Source organism: Carassius gibelio, chromosome B20 (genome assembly GCF_023724105.1).
Source record: "Carassius gibelio isolate Cgi1373 ecotype wild population from Czech Republic chromosome B20, carGib1.2-hapl.c, whole genome shotgun sequence".
In the NCBI taxonomy this organism is placed as follows: domain Eukaryota; kingdom Metazoa; phylum Chordata; class Actinopteri; order Cypriniformes; family Cyprinidae; genus Carassius; species Carassius gibelio.
The window spans coordinates 8,237,850-8,265,680 of record NC_068415.1 but is presented as its reverse complement, the minus strand read 5'-3'; the positions used below and the strand labels follow the sequence as shown (position 1 = coordinate 8,265,680).

The following is a 27,831-nucleotide window of genomic DNA, read 5'->3' as shown; positions in this document are numbered from 1 at the left end:
TTCGATCCACAATCTGGTCTGGATAAGTACTGGATCCGGGTGACTGCAGTGACCCTCTGATCTGGATACAGACTGGATCTGGTACCTTGGAATAAGAGAGAAACAGACTAATATTAGCGTAGATGCCATTCTTCTAATGATGTAGCAAGTATATCAGGTGTTATGGGAAGTGTTCCCGATTCCGGTTTACCTAATTAATGAAGTCTAAAAATCCTTTAACGGATTTGGATATTAAAAGCATATTAGTATGTTATGTGTATGCCAAGTTAAAGAGATGGGTCTTTAATCTAGATTTAAACTGCAAGAGTGTGTCTGCCTCCCGAACAATGTTAGTTAGGTTATTCCAGAGTTTAGGTGCCAAATAGGAAAAGGATCTGCGCCCGCAGTTGATTTTGATATTTTAGGTAATGTCAAATTGCCTGAGTTTTAAGAACGCAGCGGACGAGGAGGATTATAATGTAACAAGAGCTTGTTTGTTCAAATACTGAGGCGCTAAAACATTCAGGGCTTTATAAGTAATAAGCAAGAGTTTAAAATCTATACGATGTTTGATAGGGAGCCAGTGTAGTGTTGACAGGACCGGGCTGATATGATCATATTTTCTGGTTCTAATAAGAACTCTAGCTGCTGCATTTTGGACTAGCTGTAGTTTGTTTACTAAGCGTGCAGAACAACTGAGACAGCTGAGTCAGATACAATGCACTGTAAATCGATTATATATATATATATATATATATATATATATATATATATATATATATATATATATATATATATATATATATATATATATATATACATATATATTTGAATAAATAATGCATACATTACAGAATAATATAAGTAAAAAAATGATTTGATTTTGCCTGATTTTAGCCTGTCAAAACGCAAGATGGCGCAAGAAGGTAGTCTAATTTATCCATACAATGATTTTATTATTGTACTGTCATGTCTACGTTGAAATATGGAAAGTGGCCTGTCAGGATGATGTCTGACTTTGATATTAATTGATTTTATAAATATCTGAAGGATTTATTTATTTATAAAACCTATAAAAGGGGAATCTTTTTTTAAATGACCCTCTTCTTTCTGTCAGGGAATAGCAAGTTGTGATTCCTAAAAACATACATCGACTATTGGCCAAATGTTTCTGTTTATAATGCAATCTGTATGAAATACATGAGTTAAGGTGTGAGGGAAATTAGGTTTTAGGGGTAGTAGGAGATAATGTAATAAATGTGATTAAATTAAATTGATTTTATTTTCATCTTAATAACTGTCGCTGTTTTAAAAGGTAATGGTAGGTAATGCTGTAGGACCTGCTTTGACCCAGTGTCTGATCTGAGTGAGACAGAGGAATAGAGAGCCAAAGAGAGAGAGAGAGAGCTCTTTAAATCCACCTGTTAGCCGGTGTTAGGACACCGGCATATATTCTTGCGCCTTCGGTTTGGGAAGGTGAACTGATCGCCAGGACCGTGTACCAGGGTTTTAACACAAAATTCTGCATTTTTCCAAAGTCGTCACCGCGAACGATCTGCATCTTTAATGGACTATTAACGCCGACGACACCGTGAGGGACAATGTTAATGCATCATTTGCTTAACCGTCCACAAATGCCTTGATCTCGCAGGGACTTCGCAACAGTGCCGTAACTCGCGCAAAATCGGCACAAGACAGGACTTTTTGTTTTTCATTGGTGAATATGGCAAAGCGACTGCACTGAACTGGAGCCGAGGTTTGCAACACACTGTTGCAAAATTTTTGAAGAAGAACACGATGCTCTCCCTCTCGCGTGCCCCGTAACTGCTTCCATTCATTCAGTCCAGCTTGGCTCGAGCGCCGTCTTCTCTCCTGGAGATTTTCCTTCCAGTTTCCTCTCAATTATGTTCACTTTCGCTGCCTTTTGTTATATGCTTTCCCTCGTCCTCTGTGCTTCTCTCATCTTCTTCGCGATCTGGCATGTAAGTGTTTGCATCTTTGACGTGCTTTGTGACAATATGCTGCAGAATGGCATGCATGTGTTAGAGCAGAGGTTGCTACATCAGACTAAACTCTCTATCACCAGATGTAAAGCCTCCTTGATATTATGAATGTCTCATCAAATTCTAAGTCACTGATGATTATTTGAGTGTAAATTCATAGTGAAATTAGACTTGGGTCACAGCATTGGTGCATATGATGACTTGGTGGTAACAGCTTGTGTCAGGGAAGTCTTTTGGACATCTTTTTGGGGGGTTTCCCATCTCTCTAATGGACAAAACACCTTTGTGGGTTGTTTCAGATCCTGTTTATCCATTTCCGGAAACACATACTTGTGTTTAACCCCCTTACAGTTCTACTGTACAAGCCACAGTTTGTGCCTGACCTGTTTTGATGTTACACTGTCCTCTATGTCTGTGGACTTCATGCAAGGTGTAACACTTTTTTTTTCTTCATTGAGGAAAGCTGCATTAAAGCAGTGGCTCACGTTCACAGCACTGCAAGACTGCTCTAGATTTGGGTCAGCACAGCCATTTGCCCTAGGCTTGCTTTTGCATAGCAACTGACATTATAGCCTCAAGGGTTAAATAAGGGGTAATTATGAGGACATCACATTTGACCCCGACCTTTCTGTAAGACATCACTGAACTCAATCTATTTCCAATAAGCTGTCCTTCAGTTATTCTAAAAGAAGTTCCTTTTATTTGCCAGTTATTTTGTGAGGAAGGCAGAAATGCTGTCCTCAGCGGTTTCAGCTTTTGAATCTTTAATAGATTTAATTCCATCGGCTCACAATGGGAAAATCCTGACATGTCGACCCTCTTTCACATCTGCAAAAAGTTTAGCATGATGTTACATAGTGTACAGTATGTTTGGAAGCAGAGTTTTTATTGAATGCACTGAATATAGAGTATAGGCATTATGAGACAGCTTCCTCACTGTCCTTTAAAGTCATGCTGACATTCAAAGACAGCAGCATCCGCTTTAAAAAGGACCTATTATTATGAAATCATGATTATTGAATGCCAAGACATTGGGAAATTCTGAATATCAGTGAAACTTTAGTTGATAGGTGTCCTTCAGCCAACATCCTTTTTGTAAGTGATTCTGTTTTTAATAACACACATAAATTCTTATTTACATATACAATTATCATGCTGACAGTACTTATCGGCTGATAGCACCACACAAATGCACACAATCCCAAAGGACTATCTTGAGCTGTGGTGTGAAAAGCAGCAGACAGGAACAATATCCTATAAAATAACATTTCATGCTTTTAAGAACCCTCCACAAAGAAACTGGAAAAGCATCTACTGTTATATAATATTAGTGATTTATTTATTGTGTTGGCAGAAGTTTTGGGTTAGTAAGAGTTTAGAATATTTTGAAGAATTAAAATATTTATTTAGCAAGGACAAAGTAAATTGATCAAAAGTGACAGTAAAGACATCTAAACATTACAACAACAACAAAAATCAAATAAATGCCGCTTTTTGGAACTTTCTATTCTATTTCTATATGTATCACAAAATATTAGGAATGCACAAATTTATAATAATAAGAAATGTTTATTGAGCACTGATTCACTATATTAAAATGATTTCTGAAGGATCACGTGACACTGAAGACTGAAATAATGCTACACACAAGTCTAGTGAAAGATAGCAAAATCCTTGTACTCTCTTACAACACCTTTTAAAAGTGAAGTTTTCAAACCCTGCTAAGCCTATCTTTCTTTAACTTTCCTTAACTTAGATTACGAGCATGGAAGAATTTGTCTGCCGTCCTTTTCAAAGGGATCTAAAGAGATGCCTAATCTGCATATTGCCCCTCGCGTGTTATTCTACATCTGAGGGGAAATGATCCCCACATTAGCTTAACTAACACTGAGAGTCAAAAGCTCCCTCAGCAGATGTTTCCAGTCCACTTTCACAGCTAGTAGAAAACCAACACATTAATGCCCACAAAACGTTTGGCAAAGATGCACAGTTTAGAGCAGTATTTAACAGATTGTCTATGAATGCAGTGGTGCGTTCATCCGTGAAGGTTTAAATGTATTATTGAGATGTATAGTGGTTGGCCTAATTGTGGCACATTTAATAAAAAAATCCCACAAGCTACTGTATTTCAAAGAGCTCTTGTTAAACACTGGACGGCAATTTGATTATGATACAAGGGGAACTGTGTTAAGGCTTACACATGCTAGCATGACTCGAATAATTCCAATATACGAACATAGTCTTTTTCAAACAATACTTTTAGAAATAACACCTTTGCTATACAGACTAGATTTTCAGTTATATCTATGTTCACAAAAACAGGTTAATGCTCTGTCTACTACATTTGAAAATAATACACCATGAACTAAACCCTACCCTAAATCTTACCAGTAGTGTAAGCAAAAGCTTGCTTTTACAAGAATAATAGTTTTCAGCTATTTTCCAGCTATTTTATCATGACTCATGATTCACATGATACCTGAAATGCTCTGCATTGCAATTACAGTGGTTACCGGGGGTGCTACTGAGTAAGTTTACTACATCAGAAAAGCCATACATATGAAACGTTGTGATGCAAATGTAAAAATTCATTAGTTTACAAATTATATACTACGGAAAAAGTCGTAACTGTCATTGTAACTCTCTTAATATCATAATTTATGTGAAAAGAAATAAAAGTTGTTGGTGTTTTACTGCTAATCGGTAATTTTATCTGGAATTATTTTAGTGTAATTTGGCTTACTCAGACTAGTGGTATTAGGAAGGGCTTACGCAGGCTAGTAGTATTAGGAAGGTCTATAACCCAAAATCTTGGTTAATACCACTAAGAAGTGGTATTAACACAATTTTGGAAATAATAGGCATTGGGTCAGTGCGAGGTGATGGATTAGGGCAAGTGTGATATCATTTGTAGACATTACAGCAGGCAATCAAAAAAGAATCTATATTTTCTCACAGCCCAGTTCCCTTTTACTGGCTACAGATTGTGTTATAATCATGACAAATATGAGAATGTTTTAGGAAATCACATCTAAAAATTATAAATATTAAAGACAGAGTTTACTGAGCAACGATTCTATTCTGTGCATTACGAGTATATTTATATAGAAGTACAGTTCTCCAGCTCAGCTTTTTTTCAATACTACATAACCCCCAGATGGGTAAACTGATGTCACATAGGGAACAAAACGGCAATGTTTCCACATGGATGCAATGTGCACATGTTATATTCTTTGTTGATTTTCTTTCTGGAAGGCATGTAACATATGCAGGAACATTTTGAATTTCACAACTATGATTAGGATTCATATGCTGCTGTCAGGTTTAAACCCGGCCTTATTTTAATTGAACCCGTTTGAAATGGTTTTTATGCTTCATCAACATTTATGAAAAGTGTTCAGTTATTTATGTCACTTGTGTAGCTTATATGGTTCAATGATGCCCCTTTCACGGTGCAAGTTTAAATGTGATTATTAAAGGATGGCCAGATTTAAAACGTGTATGTAATGCTTTTTTTTTTTCTGGTTAGGTAGCGGTTACACCACACACACTTATCTGACAGCCAAGCAGAAAAGCATCTAAAATCAAACCCAATTTTTACTGATCATGTCGCCTTCAGAACTGAGAGAGGACTGATATACTACAGGAGAGGTAGTGTAGGAGGAGAGGGCAGTTTGGTCTTTAACTGGGGAAATAAGCTTGTCTAATTTGATCTAACTTTAATTTAGGCTTCTCTTGCCTTGTGCATGAGCTATAGCCATGAGGCACCATAAGACCCTATTTGCTCTAATGCACTTAGTAAACGGGATAATTTCATATGCCTTTTCAATCTGTATAATTTTTGTCACATCAAACACTACTTCCACCCTCATGATATACTGGATATTCATGATATATTAAAGATTTCAAGATGTTGTGAACTCAAGAACCTTTATCACATGTGGTCTTTTATATATCTCATTCTACATCATATTAATGAATATACAGGTGAATCTCAATAAATTCGAATTTCGTGGAAAAGTTCCTATATTTCAGTAATTCAACTCAAATTGTGGAACCCGTGTATTAAATATATTCAATGCACACCGACTGAAGTAGTTTAAGTCTTTGGTTCTTTTAATTGTGATGATTTTGGCTCACATTTAATAACCCCCCCCCCCCACACACACACACAAAAATCTCAACAAATTAGAATATGGTGACATACCAATCAGCTAATCAACTCAAAGCACCTGCAAAGGTTTCCTGAGCCTTCAAAACGGTCTCTCAGTTTGGTTCACTAGGCTACAATATCATGGGGAAGACTGCTGATCTGACAGTTGTCCAGAAGACAATCATTGACACCCTTCACAAGGAGGGTAAGCCACAAACATTCATTGCCAAAGAAGCTGGCTGTTCACAGAGTGCTGTATACATGTTAACAGAAAGATGCACAACCAACAGAGAGAAATACAGCCTTACGAGGATTGTCAAGCAAAATCGATTCAGGAATTTGAGTGAACTTCACAAGGAATGGACTGAGGCTGGGGTCAAGGCACCAAGAGCCACCACACACAGACATGTCAAGGAATTTGCTGAACCACAGACAGCGTCAGAGGTGTTTTACCTGGGCTAAGGAGAAGAAGAACTGGACTGTTGCCCAGTGGTCCAAAGTCCTCTTTTCAGATGAGAGCAAGTTTTGTATTTCATTTGGAAACCAAGACCCTAGAGTCTGGAGGAAGGGGGAGAAGCTCATAGCCCAAGTTGCTTGAAGTCCAGTGTTAAGTTTCCACAGTCTGTGATGATTTGGGGTGTAATGTCATCTGCTGGTGTTGGACCACTGTTTTTTGTCTTTTTGAAAATCAAAGTCACTGCTTAAAAATGGACTCCCAACTCACTTTTGAAGCTCATATAAATCACCTATGCAAGACCTCTTTCTACCATAACATCTCCAAACTCCGCCACATTCTCACCCTCTCCGATGCCGAAAAGCTGGTTCATGCCTTTGTCTCTTCCAGACTGGACTACTGAAATGCACTTCTCATTGGGATCCCTAGAAAAAGTCTGCAGGGGCTTCAGTACATCCAAAACTCTGCAGCTAGGATCCTGATGAAAGTGCAGAAACATGAGCACATTACCCCCATTCTTCACTCACTCCACTGGCTTCCTATCTCCACCAGGACTGAGTACAAGTTTTCCCTCCTAACACATCAATGCATCCGTGGACATGCCCCCCCTCCCCCTCCACCTCAAAGAACTTATCAACCCACAAAGTACAACCCATTCCCTCCATTCCACTCACTCAAACCTCCTTCACATACCCAGAACCAGACTCAGGACAATGGGAGATAGGGCCTTTTGTACCGCTGCCCCACATCTATGGAATGCCCTCCCTGACTCCTTGAGGGCACCTCAATCACCTCACTGTTTTAAAAAAGGCCTTAAGACATTTATTTTTAGGATTTTTTTTTAACCTGTAGCACTTTGAGATCTCTGATGAAAAGTGCATTATAAATAAAATGTATTATTATTATTTATTATTATTATTATTACCTGATCCCCATAGAGAATCAATGGTGTATTTTCAAGACATCAAACAAGACATCAAAGAATAAAGAGGAGCTGAAGGCCTTGGCTTCCATACCACCTCAGCAATGCCACAAACCTTTCACCTCCATGCCACGCTGAATTGAGGCAGTAATTAAAGCAAAAGGAGACCCTACCAAGTATTGAGTACATGTACAGTAAATGAACATCCTTTCCAGAAGGACAACAATTCACTAAAAATGTTTTTTTTATTATTGGTCTTATGAAGTAATTTGTTGATCTAGTGAATTGGTGGGTTAAAAGAACCAAAGACTTAAACTACATCAGTCTGTGTGCACTGAATTTATTTAATACACAAGTTTCAAAATTTGAGTTGAATTACTGAAATAAATGAACTTTTCCACGACGTTATAATTTATTGAGATGCACCTGTATATATAATATGATTAATAATAGTACACAGCATATTTCAGTTGTATCAGCCAGCATAACTACTATGCCAATGAGATGCTGAAATAATGGATGATCAATCAAAGTTATAAAAGGAGCACGTATCCTTGAAAATCACACAAACGCTGCAAATTCATGTGTCTGGCCTAATGATAATGATCGTGTTCCCTTTTTTTCTTTGGGTTTTTTAGATAACCGCCTTTGATGAGCTTCAGGCAGACTTCAAGGTGCCGATCGATCAGGGAAATCCACTTCATGCGGTAAGTCATGCAAATAATGGACTTGATCATTTGATTCATTGCCCTTGTCCATGGAAACAAATGAGTTTGTATGCGTGCGTGTGTTTATTTGTTTATTGTGGGAGTATATCTTAGCAAGCCCTCTGATCTTTTGCAGGCACCAGGTGCGTTGTCTAGCCTACCCCAAACTCTGAAACATTTCCTGTCATCCGCAGCATTGCATGAATAATCCATAGAGCAGCTGTCTATGTGTTGTCTTTCCTCTGCTGGAGGCCCTGGCAGATTTAATCTCACTAATTAATTCAAGCTGAGGCAACTTTTCCAGCTTTTTGGATGCACCAACTGTTATCCAAAAGTTTAGAACAACCCTGTCAATCTAGATGCCAGCATTGCAAAATAATTTACATGTTTGTGCTTGATACCTCGCCAGGCTATGTAGTGACAGAAAGCAAAGCAAGAGGCACAGGCGAATGCAGATATTTTTGGTCTTTTGGACTTTGTGTCGGAAAGTCTCACTCAGAAAGTGGCACTGTGACGTGTAGACAAAGTATCTGAGTCACGTATCTACTCTGCACAAAACTTCTGTAGTTGTAATTTATTGCTGTCTTCCCAACAAAGTGTCAAAGTAAAAGATACACACTCTCTATGTCACCCACCCCTATGTCAGACTGGAAGGAACAATGGAGGATCTGGAAGGTGGGGGTGCTAAAAGATTGATGGCCTCCTAGTTGCTCTCACCACCCAGTCAAGTCAGTCTCACACCCTGCCTGGCTAATTGGTGGCTTCTGTCAGTTTTCCGCTGGGAGGAAGCCAGGACTTCATCCTGTGATTCTCATTGGAGCTCTCCTTATGACTCTAGTCTGCGCAGTAGTGCTGCAGTCACTGTGTACAGTCCCTCAGGCTCCTTTTACTTCTGGCATTAACATGCTTTTCATAACCAGACAGCAAAATCATTTCTTTATGAGTAGTTTTTAGGACTGAAAATGAATGTAATGCAATTAATATAGATGCAATAATTCACACAATTAATGCAGCATTGTTTTTGTTTTGTTCTTTTTTATTTCTGAGGGTATGTTTTATTATGCTTATGCTGTTTGTATCAAAACAACCCTGTCTACATGTACCCTGTGATCAGCCATACTTGAATGGCTATAAATATTAATTTGTTCCTCAGAAACTCAGGGGGAAAAAACAGCAGTATTGGTAAAGATAACTGTGAGACTGGCCTTGATAGTGCTTGATAGTAAAAAGATATTAGCATAAGATAAGACAGAATAGAGAATCTTGAATTCTGTTTATTTTTCTAACCCCGCTGGCAAGCAGTTTTCACCTTGTTTAAGCAGAAAATAATAGTAAAAATATATAAATAATACCACTATCAGTATAACTCTTCGTAATTACGATATTGGTGAGACTGATTTTGATAGGACAAAAAATGCCATTATGTACTGTAATTGTATGTGATATTTTATTATATTTTATGTAAAATTATGTAACATCTTTATGCTGATTCTGTATTTAATTGGATATTCAGTGTGCAATTATTATTAAATATTTTAATGTTAGATGTAATTAGTACAGATGAATTATTAACAGAAAACTGACTTCTTAAAACATTTTACTCGGTTTGCAACTTGTTTTGTAGTAGATCATATCTAAACATCCTTGAAACTTGAATACATTCACTTAGAGAATCAAAATTGCTAAAGATATTATCATAAGATAACAGTTTGTCTTACCCCATTTGGAAAATAGCATTTTTCTTGTTTTAAGCATAAGTCAAACAAAAACCAGTGAGGGTTAAACGTTTGAAACTTTAATATCACTGATAAATCAGAAAGCGAGAGCGAGAGCTAGCAGAACTGTCACATTTAACTGCCCTTGACTTCCGCTGCCCGGCTAATTCTGTGGAGCCATTCAAGACATAATTATCCAGCAATTAAACACTTCTGATGCTATTCTTTTATAAGAATCTCTAACAATCCTTGATGAGCTTTCTTTATGCGTTGAAATAATCATCTTTCAAGTTAACGTTATGAGCTCATTAGACTGAATTTGTATCTGCTGCGCTGCTTGACGCGCGCAAGCTTTTAATATTTAATCATGCTAATGTTCGAAATTGACATTACTATGCATGTGACTGATTTCAATGTAAAACAACACTAAATTAGAGGTATCGTTATGTTGCTTGAGAGTTGAAGAGAGTTTTATAATCCAGATGTTTATCAGCAGCATGCACAACATGAGCAATCCAACACATCAGTGCTTTTAGATTTACTTTTGTAGAAACGTATAAGGAACATTCAATACACTGTAAATCAAACTCGGTGCCAAGCTTTAGCTGAGCTACAGAAGGATTGATAAAACATTGGTTAATTGTCTACTATTCAGAACTTATGGTAACTATATTACTCCCACGTCATTTTTCGATTTAACATTAGACAAGCCAGAATTATTCATACAATCATTTATTTTCATAAAAGTAAAAAAGTGTAAATTACTGACATTTTTTTTTTTCTGGTTTTTTAAAACTGATTGTGGTCAGTGAAAACTGTTTGCAAATGAACCCCTACGTAATGTATTCTAAGCCATGTTTTATTATAAATATGTTAAATGTTTTATGTTAAATGTTTTAGTTCATGGTTTGAGTATGAGGGGATGCCACGCAACATATCCATGTTGGCATCTGCCTAATTTGGGCAGTCTCTTAAGTGTCCAAAATTAGTTTGTTCAGAGGCTCAGCTTTTGATCACATCTGTTCATGCTCTTTTCATGCCATCATTATAGATGCTGAATATTATTTGTGCTACAGAGATGACAGACACAGTTCTGCTGTGTTTGCATTTGTATGTCCGTCAAGGATTACCCATTTGTACGATGCAGATTGCATGGTTCAAGAGCATAATATTCTCACTGCTGTATTGACTCTTTGTCGTATATTTAATACATTGTTTACACTGTATGCCAGCACTTCTCAGGCAGAATTTACGCTGATGAATATTTCAAAGGGAGCTAAGTCTAATTGCCTGCTAATTAAAAGTGCTGATATGGCTGCAGTTATCTCCAGTCGCTATAGCTGCCAGTGGAATATATTTGCATGCTGTTGTTGAGGAGGAATGGTGTGAAAAAATATCTTAGGCAAATTTGGATGAACTAAAATGAGGTGCGGTCCAAAAATAGGATGAGAGTTGAGTGCAACTTTCATGGATGTTTGGTGTAATCTCTGAAACACAGCTGTGTGCTGGAACAAGAGAGTGGGAGGTTGCCAATCAAAGCCTTGAAAAAACTGTTTAAAAATGCACTGAGGAAACTTTGGGAAAATAGCTGCATATCAATTACTTTTCACAAATTCATCAAATAAGCGCAATGCCACATTTTTTACTACTGGAATTATTTGTGTCTTTGATAAATGCATTGCAAGATCATTGTAGTAAAACAGTTTTAATTCGTAATATATAAATTTTGAATAAATATATTAATGTAATCTATTACATTTAATTATATTATGTTAATATATTTAATCAGGCAACTTTTTTTTTCTTCAATATATTATACTGCATATTATTTGACCCTGGACACATCTTATATTAAATGAGAAATAAGTTTATTACAACGTTTGTCTCCCATGTATCTGGAATACAGTGTAAAAAAAATAAAAAAAATAAAAATAAATAAATAAATATCAAATTTCTTCTGTCTGAAAATCATTTGTACTGTACATGTAAAAGCAAATGGGAAAATAATACAGTATCATCATTAGTTTGTGTATGTTTTCTACTGGTATATTTGTGGTATATGTGTATGTATATGGTATATGTGTTTAGTGACATGGGTATTACAATGTAAGCAATGTTTATGAGAACACTTCCTGTGTCCCTGTAAAGCAAAATGCTTAAAACAACATACAAAATTCAAGTCTTATGAAATTCAAAAATTGCCAGTACTTTTCTGTAAGGGGTAGGTTTAGGTTTGGGGTTGGTGTAGGGCATTAGAAAATACTGTTTGTACAGTATAAAAACCATTACGCCTATGGAGAGTCCCTGTAAACCACAAATGCAAGTGTGTGTGTGTGTGTGAGTGTGTTTAAACTGACTAACTAACACTTTTAAGGCAAAGTGCTGCCATTTTTCTTCTGTGTTACTCATGTAAGATTTATTTGTGCCTTAACATGCATCCATGTCCATACATGCCACCAATTGAGTTCTGTTGCTTTTTGTGCCTCAAATATGAAAAATTATTCCATAGTACATACATGACAGAAAAGGCATAAAGATCTCCTAGATCTTCCATTGCACACATGTATGATAAACCATATACTTCTATGTCTGGGCATGTATAAATAAAAAATAGATTTTGAAACACTGTCCCCTGGAGGGTACAACAACAATCCCTGCATCACATGTGTGGCCTTCATACTGGTTTTGTCCTTGAGACTGGCATTTTAGGTGTTATGGGAGATTTAACAGATATTTATTTCTCTTAACAGCGTGAAAGACTTCGAAATATAGAGAGGATCTGTTGCCTGCTGAGAAAGGTATGTAACATCTTTATCTGTGGTGGTGGTGGTGGGGGGGGGGGGTTAAAGATAAACCCATCCTGATTGACAACTTTACTGAGCATTAAAGGGGACATGTACTGTATATTCTATTCTATGCTATTCTATTCTATTCTATTATACTGGAAACTAGTGCTTAAATATTTCAGTATGCTGCAATATATGCATGGTTATATATGGCTATATTGGAGAATTTATTAATCAAAGGTATTATAAAGTGTTTCCCACACCTACATGTGAAACTGAGCTCATTCTATGTGTTTAAACATTTGAATCCAAGCACTATCCAAGTTACAGAGGGAATATATATATATATTGTGCCAACATCAGCAAAACACCTTTATGAGTAATATGTCTGAAGGTATGAGGCTCGTCTAGATTCCCAGCTGCTCCGTGTGCATGTGCACCTCGCAGAAAAGGTTTCCGCTGTCACTCAGTTTCACCTGACTGCAAATGAAAAAGACAACACTGCCCGACAAAAGCACTTATCCAAGCAGAGTCTACAAGGGTGACTTGAGCTGAATTGCCTTTAGTTTTACAGACACATCATTTATAAAACAGTTTATAGCTTGTGATTAGACAAACCACATTTAAAGGCAATGAATGTTTTTAATGCTAGCAGTTCCCCCCTCCCTCTTTGTTTCTCGGATGGGGTCTTCATGTACACAGGGCATGTGGTTTGTTTGTCATTTATTATCATTATTAATTATCTTGGTTGTAAACATTAGCTTAAGGCTCTTATCGCTTCCCAATGGGCCACAATGTTTTTGATATGACTGACAGGAGCACGATGATAATTTGTTAGAATCAAGCCAGAGAGTAAATAAACAAAAGTGCATTTTCATTCTGAACAGGTAGTCCTATAACAGATGGTGTCTCTTTACTCATTAAATAAGAAAGTTTCATATATTTCTGCATAGGAGAATAAACATATACCTAGCAGAGTTTTTGTCAGTGAGACAATTTTATTGCCGAGTGAATCTGTGAATTGTGCATTTTTCCAGAATGAGACATTATGCTCACAGGTATTCAACGCTAGGGTGACAAAAGCTAGCATGAGATCATTTATTTTCCCCCACTAAAGGTGCAGAGCATTTTTCACAGCTGAAAAACAAACATGCATGCTTTCTCATTTTTGTTAGCCCGGTATAAATGTCAGTTTTTGGCCTCTGTGTCATTGTGTGTATTCACCAAAATGTGTGGATTAAAAAAAAGAGAGAGAGCTAGAAAGGAATGGTGAGTCAGTCAACTTAGATTCTGTCAGACAAACTTATGCTGAGTCACGCAGAGCTTCCTTGCAAAGCACCAGCATATTTTTACACAACTGCTAACACAGCTTTTCAGGATACAGTGGGTACCGAAAGTATTCAGACCCCCTCAAAATTTTCACTCTTTGTTATATTGCAGCCATTTTCTAGAATCATTTACAGTAAATTCTTTTTTTCCTCATTAATATACACACAGCACCCCATATTGACATTTTTGCACATTTATTAAAAAAGAAAAACTGAAATATCACATGGTCCTAAGTATTCAGACCCTTTGCTCAGTATTTAGTAGAAGCACCCTTTTGATCCAATACAGCCATGAGTCTTTTTGGGAAAGATGCAACAAGTTTTTCACACTTGGATTTGGGGATCCTCTGCCATTCCTCTTGCAGATCCTCTCCAGTTCTGTCAGATTGGATGGTAAACGTTGGTGGACAGCCATTTTCAGGTCTCTCCAGAGATGCTCAGTTGTGATTAAGTCAAAAGTTCATATAATTCAACAGTTCTGTGCTGTGGCATTGTATCTATGAATAGTAATATTGAAATTTTTCTGTGAAGTTCTGTCCCTGCAGTTTACCATCATTGTTTTGACCCTGTCTTTCTCTTAAGCTAAGCTTTTCCGTCTAACTCTGAAGGTCAAGGTCAATACTCCAGCAGCCAATCAGAGGCATCCGCTGGGGGAGTGCGGAGTAATCCCCTGTGGTCGCCAACGCTGTGTGTTTGTTCTTCAAACGGGAAGCTACTTTTTGATGTTGCAGTACAAACGTTTCTGTCCTCTCATCATTCCACTTCACACTTGCATTCATCACCAAAGGCATTTGCGCAGAATTTGCGATAAATGGAAATGACAAGGTGGAACTGAAAGGCAGAGGATCATTCATAAAAGACCTGTATGATATGCATATCTCTTTGGAAACTATCCTAATGATGTTCGGGTACATGCTGATACACATAATTCGATATGATAGAGCATTAAACATCTGATGAGACTTTTTTTGAACCCAGGGTCTGAGATCTGTGACGTTGCATCTTGTCAGAGGACCACAATAAGAACCTTGTTGCTGAACAGTGTACTTCTTGCACCAAAGGGATTTGCAGAATGCTGATTTTTTTTTTTTTCAAACAGGTTGCCTGAACATCAACCAAAGATAAAATAAATACATAATATATTTGGGGGGAATTTATAGAATTATAGAAATTAATACTTTTTAGCAAGCATGCTTAAAATTGATCAAAAATGTTATGATAAAGACATTTATAATGTTACAAAATATTTTTATTTAAGCTAAATGCTGTTTTTCTGTAGTTTCTATTCATCAGTGAAACTTAATAATAATTATAAATAATAAATGTTTTTTTGTTTAGCAGCAAATCAGAATATTAGAATGATTTCTGAAGGATCATGTGACTGGAGTAATGGTGCTAAAATTCAGCTTTAAAATTACAGGATTAAATTATATTTTAAACTAAATTCAAACAGAAAACAGTTGCATTAAATATGAAAAATATATATGTTTTTTTTTTTTTTACATTTTTGGATAAAATAAATGGATGCTTGGTAAGCAGAAAAGAATTCTAAAAAAAAAAAAAAAAAAAAAAAAAACATTAAAATCGCACTGCTCAAAACTTATGACTGGTAGTGTATATGTATTTTTAAGCACATGCATACACAAAATATACCCAATTATTTCTATGATGGTGACAACATAGGCCTTTTTAAGAGATTGAGATGCACTTTTGTCAAGCATAAGTTATAACAAAACTCATTTCAGATTTGTAGACTGCTGTGTTTCACCCCAAACTTACTGTAGTCTCTCGCTCTTATGACTTTTCCATGCAATCCTTATCTCATTAGAGCAGGAAATGTGATTTTTCTTTTTCACACCCTACACTGATATATTTGGGGGCGCAGCAAGAAATCCTGCCTCTGCCTGGAGGAAAAGCTCCATTTGCCATCAAAGGGCTCAGGGCAGAGAACGAGGAGGGGGCTTTGTTGCGCTGTTCTGAATCTACCTAGCCAAAAGCATCCCAGCCGTCATCAAACAGTTCAGTACAGAGACTAAACTACTGCTGCCGAGGCGTAGCCCGCAAATGAATTTGCATGAGCTGCCTAGATTGGTCGTGTATAATGAAAAATGGAAACTTGCTTGAGAATTTATTAGCTCGTGATGTATATGCTAAACTCTTTTCAGAAAGAAAACCACGGTTAAAAATAAACCTTTGTTATCAAGCCTCTTGTAGCCGGCCTGTCGCTGTAGGAGAAAAGAGCATTCTACTTTGTGGCCTTTAAAAATAGCAACATCTGGCTGGTAATCAGACAGTATCTGGTCTCTGTATGCATCTTGTTAGGTCTGAGACATGGGTGTAGAGGGCAGCAGGGGCCTATTAGCCTGTCACCAGCCTCTGAAACAACGTGCTCTCATGCAGCAGAGGTGTGGCAGAGATGCTGCTGCTGCTGCTGCTCATCTGTGGTATAATTAACTCTGGCCCTCAAAATCACAATCTTCCACTATAACTTTCAATTAGTGTAGCCCTTCCAGCTTGACGTCATTCGCTCCTACCCAAGGGTAATGTACATTTGCATATTTATTATGTTTTTTTTTTTTTTTGCGAGACTGATTGTTTAAAAGTGTTACGTTTCTTTCTGCACTTAGATTATTCAATGAATTCACATTATTATTGCACACAGAATGGATAAAGCAGGATTGCAGAAACACAGCATAATACTTTTTCAATTAAGTTCAATTTAAGTTTCAATTATTTTTTAGAATAGAATTTTTTACCTGGAAAGGTGCCACACACAGCCATACATTATCCAGAATGGTGATAATAACAGTCTGAATAGTTAAATGGAGAGCCAGTTCTTATGCTATCTAGTGTCATGTTCATCTTTTTTAAAGAGAAAATATGTATAATTCTTTGCTGCAGTTAATTATTGGCTGCTGCTGAAAGAGAAAGACAGTAATTGGAGGCTAGCAGCTCTTCTGATCTGTTAAAGCTGAGAACATTTTGCTGCTGCAAAGCTGAGATCGCAGCCAGATTTTCCATTGTAATGTGAAAAGGGAATGGTTTCTGAACATATATGAAATTATTTATAGTTACTGTATGTCAACCCCTATATTCTTGTGGTCAGTTCTCTGCCACAAAAATGTAATGTTATCACTGGTGCTCTTCCATTCCTTTTTTATCTCCATTCTTAATATAAACATTGTCAAAACCCATCGCTTAATTAAAGCGGTATCTACAGGTTTGGTGTCCACTCCATCCATTCTGCACTAATAGTGGACGTGTCATTAGTAGTAAGACGTGTTAATTGGAGAGACCTGCAGTGGCAGGCTGGTGAGAGTTTGTTAGGAACAGAAGGTTAGAGAGCAAGTGAGGGAGACGGAATGTCCACAGTCAAAAGCACAAAAGCCACAGCAGACCTCTCATTAGGTGACAATACTAAGAAGAGGCGCTTGTGTTTCCCTTAGGAAGGAAACCTTAAAAGTTACGCTTAAAACTCCTCAGCCACAGCCTTGTAATTATCATTCAGCTATAGGAAAAATGTAGGAGAAATTAGCTCCTCCTGGATGGTTAAATATGTGCATCAAAAGCATCAAGTGAGAAGAGTCAGCAAAATGCAAGAAAATGGTTGATATACAGTCCAAAATCTAGGGGACAAACGAGTTTAAACCCATTAACATACATAAACTCAGAGAAACTTATAAGACAATCTTACTTTTAACATGACATCTGCAATGCTCAAGATAGAAAGTTCTTTACTTTTTATTCAAATTGATCCCATAATATGGCTTTATTTATGCAGATTTATATTTAATGCTGGCTTAAGTGTCGCAGCTGGCCTGCTGATTAAAAGTTAACGGCACATAAACATCACAAACAAAATCACCACAAAATTGCTGTTTTTGTTTATGTGTGCCTCTGAAATGAAGGACAAAACATTGTGGCTAAAGTTAGTCAGATGTTCAGAAGCCCTGAAGTCTAATAGATAAAGACTGATCTTCCAGATGGGCCCATCCTAACCCAGCTGCCAGTCCATATTTACTTGATTATGCAGCATTCATCACTGCCCTCAGTTTCTCTGTTTCAAAATCTATACTGTGGCAGGATTTTAAGGCATTATAGGTGAACATAAATCGCTTCGAAAGGTATGCAATATAATTATGCTGATTTGTAAGATAAGTCTACATGTGCAGCCAAATTTGAAGTCAGTTTTACAAACATAACTCAATGCTCATTATATATCATTTTAATGTATTTTTTAGTTCAAGACTGAAACATATTAGAATTACTAATTAGAGTATTGCATTAGTTCAGCAACATGCTAACAACAAACTCTCCCATGCGAAGCAATTGGAGGAAGATTATTTTATTCTAGTGAGGAAAGTACTGTAGTAGTTTCAGCCAGTTTTAGACGAGAAACTTTGCCAACGGCAGTTCACAATTCAGCTAGAATCCAGATAAGAAATAATCCATGAGCCTCAGCTTGAAGCGAATAAATACACTAAGGGAATGGTTTGAGTTACTAGAATCCATGCGAAATATGTAAAAGTTTTTTTCATTTCTGTACATTTGGTTAAATTATGCATTATATTTCTCATTATGAAGATAAGAATGTGGCACACAGATAGGAATTACAAGGATAAGACTTTTTTTTTTTAAGCATTTATCATTTTCTTTTTATATCCAGGGTATTTTTGTATTGGCGATGGAATATTTTGGACCAATAAGGTTAAACAGCTAGGACAGGTCAAACTTTAATGAGCCCTCTTACGTAAAGGTTGGCCTGAACCACATTTCCTTTAGCTTGCTGTGAAAGGACGCCACAGGAAAGGTTTGTGCCTTAGGATGTTGTGTCTTAAATGATAAATGATTCACTGAAGCCAGCCCTTAGTCTGTGTCAGGTATAAACTGAAGTTAATGACTACAATATTACAAGCCTTGAGTCCTACATACTGCAAATATATAAACTACACTTGGCGATCGATTTGCTATACAGTCTGAGGTTTATGTGATGTTAAACTCTTGCTATTGTGTTTGTATTCATTTGTCAGTGCTTGATGGGGTTTCGTTACAAAGGAAACCCCACTGTGAATGGGCAACACATCTGACGTTGTTTGGGTATTAGAATACTTAGTAAGAAAAACCTTAAGTTCTGCTCAAAGTAACTGCCCTAAGGATCCCCTTTCTTGTCCATTTACAGCAAACTGGCACAGCAGTGCTGCCAAAAATTGTTCCGCTCTTCCTCAGATGAAGGTGATCTAACATAACCTAGAAACCATGTCCTAAAACCCACAGTAATGTTAACTCCAGTGATCACATACAGTACGATTAATTAATTTCATTTCATCAGGTCTTAGAATTTCTCTGAAAAAATGAATAGCTGTATCTCTTTTTCTTAAAAGAAATCCAATTCAATTTTCCCGGATCTCTGAAATTTCTCTAGAGCAACAGATATGAATATAACACAGTCAGTTCCTTTCTTGAAGGGATTCACCCCTAATGATAACAGAACTTAGATTAGATGGCATACTGAATTTATTGAAGATGAAAATGAGACTGTGAGTGACTGATTTACAATCTTTACAATGACACACACTGCATAAAGGCACTAGAGCACATAACAAAACTGTTTTATGGAGTTTTTGTCTACGTAAATGTTTTTTGAAAAGACATTTCATCAGCTGGACTATCTGCATGTTGTTAAGCAAAAGTACAATCCATTGAATGCACTGTACTTCCATTCCTCGCCTTGTTTTAAATTATTTTTTTAAGTTATTTATCTGCGTTCTCTTTAGTTGGTGCTTCCAGAGTACTCTATCCATGGACTCTTCTGTATCATGTTCCTGTGTGCTCAGGAGTGGCTTACTGTAGGCCTGAATATCCCTCTGCTCTTCTACAACACATGGAGGTGAGCACCTGAACCAGCTTTTACTGCTCTTAAACAAGCTATGTGCCTACTACCTGACAGCTTTCACTAAAACAGGTGTCCTGCGAAATCACACTTGACACCCTCTATAAACTCTCTAAACAGCCCCCAGACTCTATAGACAGCAAAACTTCTGATGTTAATATACCTCCAGTTTATGATGATTTAAGTACAAAACAACTAATTATTGTTATTGGAAAAATAAAAAAGCCATTATTATCAGCTGTGCTTGACTGAATGATCATCTCCAAAAAAATAATCTAAATAAATAAACAATTAAATAAGCAAAAGTAGAAACTCTTAATATTAGTTTTCTTGCTAAACAAAAAAAATAAATAAAAGAATAAATATCAAAAATGCAATGTTTTCTTGTAAACCGGTGTTTTTATGGATGCTTTACATGCATTATTATTATCAATGCTCAGATCATTCCCATTCCTAATTTTCCAATTAAAGCTTCTTGCACAGTGTTTTTATAATCTTGTCACTGTGCATGTGTCTTCCAAATTTTTTGTAGATGAATAATAGCAGACTGAATGCTTCATCACACAGTGAAAGAACTGGGGAAATCATAACTGGGATAAAATGAGTTTCAGTCATTTTGCAGTGGAGCTCTTAATCTTTCTTCGGGGTTTGTTACTGAATGTTCAGAGCTGTTGTCAGTTTCTGCCACCATCCTCAGAATATGAGAGATCATTCTGTTGTTTGTTTGTTTTTACAAGATGATGAAACACTGAACTTAATCACTACAATAGTAATAGTGGATTTTAAATATTGTTATGAAGTTATGTCTGATTAGCTGGTTGATCTTGCTATCAAAAAAATTACTCATCAGATTTATTGCTTTCCTTGAAATAAATAAACCTTTCTATAGCAGATCTGATGATGCTGCTATAATGCACTGTCTTTCCATTCTTCCCTCTGTTTTGCTCTAATTCTTTCACGTTTTTTTCCTCCTAATGCGCTTAAAGCCTCCACTCCTTGTTTTCGATTTCCCTAATAGAATTATTGCACCGGGGTGATGTTTTTCCTTGTCTTACAATTACAGGCTATATTTAAATATTCCATATTTAGGACTGCAAAGATTGACAGAAGTATTTAAATTAGGGCCGGGACTCGATTAAAAAAATTAATCTAATTAACTAGAGGCTTTGTAATTAATTAATCGAAATTAATCGCATTTTAATCGCAGATAAATATTTGACCTGAGAACAGTGAGAAGTAATTTTTTTTCACATGGATTTATAGTATACCATGAATAATGACTGAATACATAAGCTTAAGCAACAAAATATTGTTTATTTTTGTTCAACCAAGTCTAGCAGACCAGTGCAATTTTTGCCATGAAGTGTAGCAATAGCATATTTAGAAACAATTTAGAAATAGTACATTTCAGAAATTCAGGAAACTTATAGGTGCTGGAACCTTCTGTAAAGCGTATTTTTTTTTTTTTTTAAGTAAAACACAATACTGTCAATTAGATTCAGAACATTGGAAACACTGACTATTAGAAAACATCTCTCTGTTGCTTCAAAGGCCAAAACATACTAAGTCCAACTCTCAATAACCTTGGTCAAAACAATAAAGAGTTCAACATAAACTGTTGCACCAACAAAATAATACATAGTTCAACATAAAGTGTAAAGTCCACGCTAGCTGCTATATGTTTTGCGTTGAGGTGATACTTGAGGTTCGATGTGCTGCGGTGATATGCGAACGCTAGTTGGTGCTTCAGTATAATCGGTTCGCCGAAACTCATCCAGTGAGAAACGTTCCGCGGTGCAAAAATAAGTTATTAAAAATGCGGGAATTTTTTTTCTGTAATTAATTAATCTTAGTTAACGCGTTATTTTTTGTGTAATTAATTAATCTCAATTAATGCGTTAAAGTCCCGGCCCTAATTTAAATTAAAGAGGCTTAGACAAGCTAAACTTTGCATTAAAATAAATAGTTAAATTAAACACTGAATACATATAAATTAATAAAATAATCAATTCAATTCAATGTAAAAAACATACGTTCACTTAATGTTTCAAGACGCACTACCCGGCTCGTGTTTTTTTCCCATTTTCGGCAGGTACTTTCACAGCCCCACAGACACTAAGGAGCTTCTCTACGATCCAGCATCAGTCATGAACGGAGACACCCTCAAATTCTGCCAAAAAGAAGCCTGGTGCAAGATGTCCTTCTTTGTCCTCTCATTCTTCTACTATCTCTACTGGTGAGTAGATATCCAGCTGTTGTCTCAACCAAACTTAAGTGCCAACTAATGAGATTCTGTGCAATTTATTCACTGATTTTTTATCATTACAGCCAAGTATGCTTTTTAGTGTGTGCCTTTGCTATAGTATAAGCTACCTTAAGCCTATAGCATAGCAGAGATATATACGTAAACAAGCATTTGAACTGACAAGGACGCACTTGGATGGCGCCAACAACATGCCTTTGGGTAGAATTCCTGAATTCCTTTTTTCCTCCACACTATATCACGTCACATTAAATGTTAATGTACACATATAAAAATGCAAATATTCACCCTTCCAGCAAACAGGCCTTATGACCTTTTGTCAGATCAAAGGCAATTGTTGTGCACCAGCCATGTTCTGCATTATTTAACGCAGTTTGCTTCTGGAATTGAAGTTCTAGGACAAATACAGCCTTTTTGTTCAGAGTCTTTTGTACGCTGACCCACTCTGAGGAGTGACGGTAGTGAGTTGGGAGTTTTTATTCTCAGTGGTTATCTACTTAAACTTTGTCTAATTGTGAAAACATCGTCTTACTTCCCTTCATAGCATATTGCAAGGGTTTCCATCAATGGTCTCTGTAACTTTGATATTTGACCCCTCCTCTAATTGACCCTTTGCAAAGTCCCGCCCCCCTTTGTTACTGTTGCTACAGTATGTCCGACAATCCATGGCACTCTCACGCAACACCATGTTCTCATGTAGCGGAACAAAGATGACACTGACAACACATCTTTACTTTAGGTTTAAAACAAAGACCCATCTTTAATTTTTTTTTTTTTTTTTTTTTTATTATTCAACCAATAAATACAGTTTTGCGACTTTGTAATGTGTCGGGACAGATCAACGTAGCACCTCATTTCAATAAGCACATGAACTATTCCCCTTGTCATATTTAAAAATTAAATTAAATTTATGCATTTAGCAGACGCTTTTATCCCAAGCGACTTACAGTGCATTCAGGCTAGTTTTAACATATCACGTGTTCCTGGGGAATCTAACCCCCAACCTTGCGCTTGATAACGCGGGTCTCTACCAATTGAGCTACAGGAACACTAGTTATATTTACTAGTTAAAGCATGAAATTAACATGAATGAACATTAGAAGGTATCTTGTTTCAACCGCGGAAAGACTTCAATGCACACTTCTTTTCAAAGTTCAAGTCCAACAATGTTTATCTATTCTTCTGTCTGGTTTGTTTGCCGGACAAAAATGGCAGATTCAGCGTTATGATTGGTCAGATCCCCTGTCAATCAAACTCCCCGCAAAAGATCAGTTGTTTGCTTTTTATTGCTACCTTCTTAAAGGCATTCATTTTTATATAACATCTGATTTGATGAATGCTGCCGATTTGCCTGCCTTAGTGTAACCCCTGTGGCTTGATCTTCAAACTTTGTTTGTACTCTAACCCTTCTTAATAACCCCTTCCACAATGTTGTGCTCCCTCTCGCAAATCAATCTTACGAATCAATTGCAAATCCGACATCAGCACACCAGGCCATCACCCATCCAATTACAATAGTAGGTTTGCATTCATTCATTCCTTTTTTCTAAACACCATTCAAACCTAATGACTCAAGAAAGGAGTGCCACTCCAACAGAAGAGAAAGAGAGATTTGGGTAAACATCTCATGGGTTCTCATGTGCTGAAGCTTCACAAAGATTGCAAAGGCATAAGGAACATTGTTTGCCTCAGGCTCCATCGGGATCATATCTATGATCATAGCTGAAATACATTTTTCATTGATCTACCACTTTCAACATGAACACTAAAATTGTGTTTTCAGGACACAGATAAGCCGCAGTCCTTAATAATACAACTTTAGATTTGGGATAAGACTTCAGCAGTGTGCACTGAATATAATCATGACACTCAACATGCGAAAAACATTTTCAGAGTCAAGTATGCTGCAAAATGTAGCAGTGATATACTTCTAAAGAGCATCAATAGATCTGCTTTTTTTTTTTTTTTAAGATAAAGAATATAAAAGGTTCCACGCTGCTACTTTTCCAACCCCCACACACTGAAAATAATAAGACACAGCGAGCCAAGAACTGCTTATGCTGTTTTTATCAGGGCGACCCCTTATTATGTATTAATGCCTGTGGACAGCATTCTGGCATGACATCAATGGCCCCTAGTGGAAAGTCAGCACAGAAATTCAACATACATCAACATATGGCAGTGCATTCTAAATAAATACAATCCGTATCATACATGACCTGCCTGGAGTGATCCTCAAGCTGGTGAAGCTGTCATTTTCCATAGTATCAGCTGCTTTGAAGCCTCTCGCCTTATATTTACATGCCTCCACCAGCTGAGTATGAATGCTGCGGTTTCAGCTGGATAATTTGGGGACAAAATGCATCTTTGTGTTTGTTTTTAGCTAGGGAGAAATGAACTAATTAAAGCCATTCCCTGACAGAATGATTTAACCCACGGGCATAAACTAATTTCATCAGAATCGAAAAGTCACGTGCACAAAGGGAGAAGTCCCCATTTCAATGCAAGGGATGGGGGTTATGTAATAAAATATTCTGAAATCAATTAAAATTCATTCCATCTGTCTGTCTATTTATCTATCACAAGAAAGCACTCATTTTCTTCAGAAAATATAGAAAAATAATTGTTGTTTTTTGGGGGGGGGGTTTGTTTTTCCGTTTAATCCATAATGTAAAATGGATTGTTATTTACAAAACTCAATGAATTTCTAATATCAGATGCTTTCACTACAGCTTTGGTCTTTGAGATAAATCATAAACTCTGAAATTTGACTGATTTAATTGATCACAGCTCACTGAAATCATGAGTGCATGATTGACGTTATAAACTACTTCTGGTGTTTCTTCTATTTGCATTTTAAATAGCTCATTTGCCACCTTCAAGTAAACAGATCAAAATAACTTTGAATATGGCCCACAACCAAGATCTTGTGTAAGTTTTTAGTAACTCCGAACAACATTCATCTGATTTTACTCAATAGTTTTTTATTCTAGTCTAACTTTTGCACACAAAGTTACTAACGCTTGTTTGTTCTGTCTTCCAGTATGATCTACTCCTTGGTGACTTCATAACAGAGTTCTCAACACTGCTGATAAGACACTGTTTCTTGAAAGCTCTAAACTAAATTTGGATTTAAAAAAAGAGCACCGCTAGACACAAGTTCGACACACTGCAGTGTCTGAACCTACAGAGAAGACTTGACCCCATCTTCCCAGAGTATCAGAAGAACCCAGTGTTGTTTACAGATCTGACTCAACGCCCTAGATGTCTCATGGACCTGGTGTGACGCGCTTTTCACAAGCTCACAGTAACATTTGCACAGATTGTCTCAGGCATAGCACAACATGTCCTTTACCACTCTGAGGCACAAAAACTGCCAACCTTTACACTCACTATATGTAGCTTCAAATTCATGTCGGGTTAAAACTAAGAAAAGAAAAAGATGGCTAACTTGATCAGAGAATGTTTCATTTTTACCAGTCACACACTAGGCCACTGGGTTTGATTAAGTGAGAAGCTTTTGTGATATATTTTGTGTATCTGTGCACTCCTAAAATAAGCGTTTTTTTAATATGAAATACTTATCTGTTGCATTACTTGTGTACATAAAGAACTTTGTGTAATGCTATGCTGTGTTGGTGTCCGTGGGTTGAGTTGTTTTTGGACTTTATATCTACAAATGCTGATATCGAGGCTTTGTTATAGAAAACAAGAGCCACTTTTCCACAATTTTGCACAAAGTTGTTATGAGTTTGCACAGTAGATACAGTTATTGGTTGTGGTGGAAAAAAAGTCATATTTATATACCCAGTATGAGTCTTCCAATATATTACAGTGCATCAAAATAACACAGATTTTCATTCTAGGGAAGAAATTAAAACCACAGCTCATGATCTACGCATTTCACTTTCTTATTTTGTATTATCATTATTATATTAACTGTATTACTGTTATACGACAAGGTCAGCAATACTGAAACAAGTTATTTGAGGAACCGTCGGATGAGTTTGTCTCTATCTATCTATCTATCTATCTATCTATCTATCTATCTATCTATCTATCTATCTATCTATCTATCTATCTATCTATCTATCCTCTTATTTTTTTGGGTCGTAAAAAAAAATCTCCAAACACACAGTTAACAAGAGTGTTTCTGATTACTGCTTTCTACATTTTTTTAAACTATGTTGTTGGATCAGTTAGGCTTACTGTCTGAAGTAACCACATGATGCATATAAGCATAAACCCCTCAAAACATCTATATGTGATGCTTTGGGTAAGCAGCATATAATGCAGAGTACTGAAAATAACAGTATTAGACACACTACATCATTTTCATTGCCGTGTAGGGGATAATAATACCAGTCCCCAGCAGTACTATACTATGCTGCTGTCATGTAGCCTGCTGTCTTTTGTATGCCTTATGTAGTTACACATATGATGACCAAACATTTTCTATATCTTTATTGTGGACGTGTTCACCCATCCAAATATCATTTGTATATTAAATAAAACAGACTATTTTAAAAACTGTTACAAGTGCTTTCCTATGCATGCTTCTCACGTATGCTTGAATACCACTGGAGGCATTGGTTTTTTCCCCTCCATATTCATATTAATTTCATCAGTCATGCGGTTCATGATCCATATGTGGTTATTTCACTCAATTACCCACAAAGCATTTCTCACATTTCCTCATTTGAATCCTCACCCCGGAGTGACTGTCTGAAAAACATTGCCTCCATCTTTCACATGTCTCCTCTTCAGGGAACGTTGCCTCCCGCTCGTAAAGTTGACTATTATCTGCGTTTTCCGGAGCCAGGCCCTGTGTGGCAGTGACTGGCTGACAGATCGGTGACAGGCTGTCCTGCTCCACCTGCTACCCGTCCAAATCACTGCCACATGCTCCGTAATTACAGTTTGTAAAGGATGCGGCTCCGTTTGCCAGCAATCTAACACTTTGCCACTTATAGCCGTGAAATTAACGTCATCAGATGTCTGCAGGTCTTGGCGCCCAAAGAGCGTTTTTGCCACCCTTTCGACACCCATCTCTTACCCTGGTCAGTATGCCGTGACACCAGATGTGATAGGTGATGAATTTTGGCTTCGCCTTCAGTGGGACATGAAAATCTGAGATGCATAGCTACAGTAAAGAGTTTTTTTTTTCTGTACGTTTTCATGAAGTATCTTTGCTTTTAAGATTTCCATGCGTTCCTCTTTCAGAAAACATCCCTGCCCTCAAGCGAAGAGCTTTGCACATTATATGCTTTGACAAGTGTGCTTGTCCCTCACACAGTGCTGGATGGGCAACCTGTCAGCTTGGCGGGTTTCTCAGATGCCCTGCCTGTCAGCACAGATTACCCAGAAGGCCAGCTGAGCATGGATTTTGCCTAACTTGTCTTTCTAGGACTTTTTCACCTTGCTTCCTGGCCACACATACAAGCACATAAATATTGGCTTGTGTAAGCTTTCTGCAAAACTTTGTATACTCTGCAGTTGCTGGCACATTCAGACAGCGTGCTGGCAACAAATCATAAAACCTAATAGTTACCCAAGAGAAGAACAGTCACAAAGGTGCTGGTGGTTTTTTTCACAGATTTTGTTCTCGACTTACTAATAGGCTACATCCTC

The 27,831-nt window shown here is 36.9% G+C and overlaps 1 protein-coding gene across 2 annotated transcripts; it reads left to right on the top strand.

Moving 5' to 3' along the window:
• The first annotated feature begins 1,429 nt into the window (after positions 1-1,429).
• Positions 1,430-26,711, top strand: LOC127983637 (protein cornichon homolog 3-like). Of its 2 annotated transcripts, XM_052585833.1 has the most exons (7): positions 1,430-1,961; positions 8,150-8,218; positions 12,684-12,731; positions 19,822-19,934; positions 22,030-22,173; positions 25,065-25,131; positions 25,244-26,711. In XM_052585833.1, the coding sequence occupies exons 1-6, from the start codon at positions 1,884-1,886 to the stop codon at positions 25,084-25,086; spliced, it is 474 nt and encodes a 157-aa protein (XP_052441793.1). In that variant the 5' UTR covers positions 1,430-1,883; the 3' UTR covers positions 25,087-25,131; positions 25,244-26,711. The 2 variants fall into 2 exon arrangements, with proteins under 2 accessions (XP_052441793.1, XP_052441792.1); XM_052585832.1 differs by lacking the exon at positions 25,065-25,131.
• Positions 26,712-27,831: the final 1,120 nt, after the last annotated feature.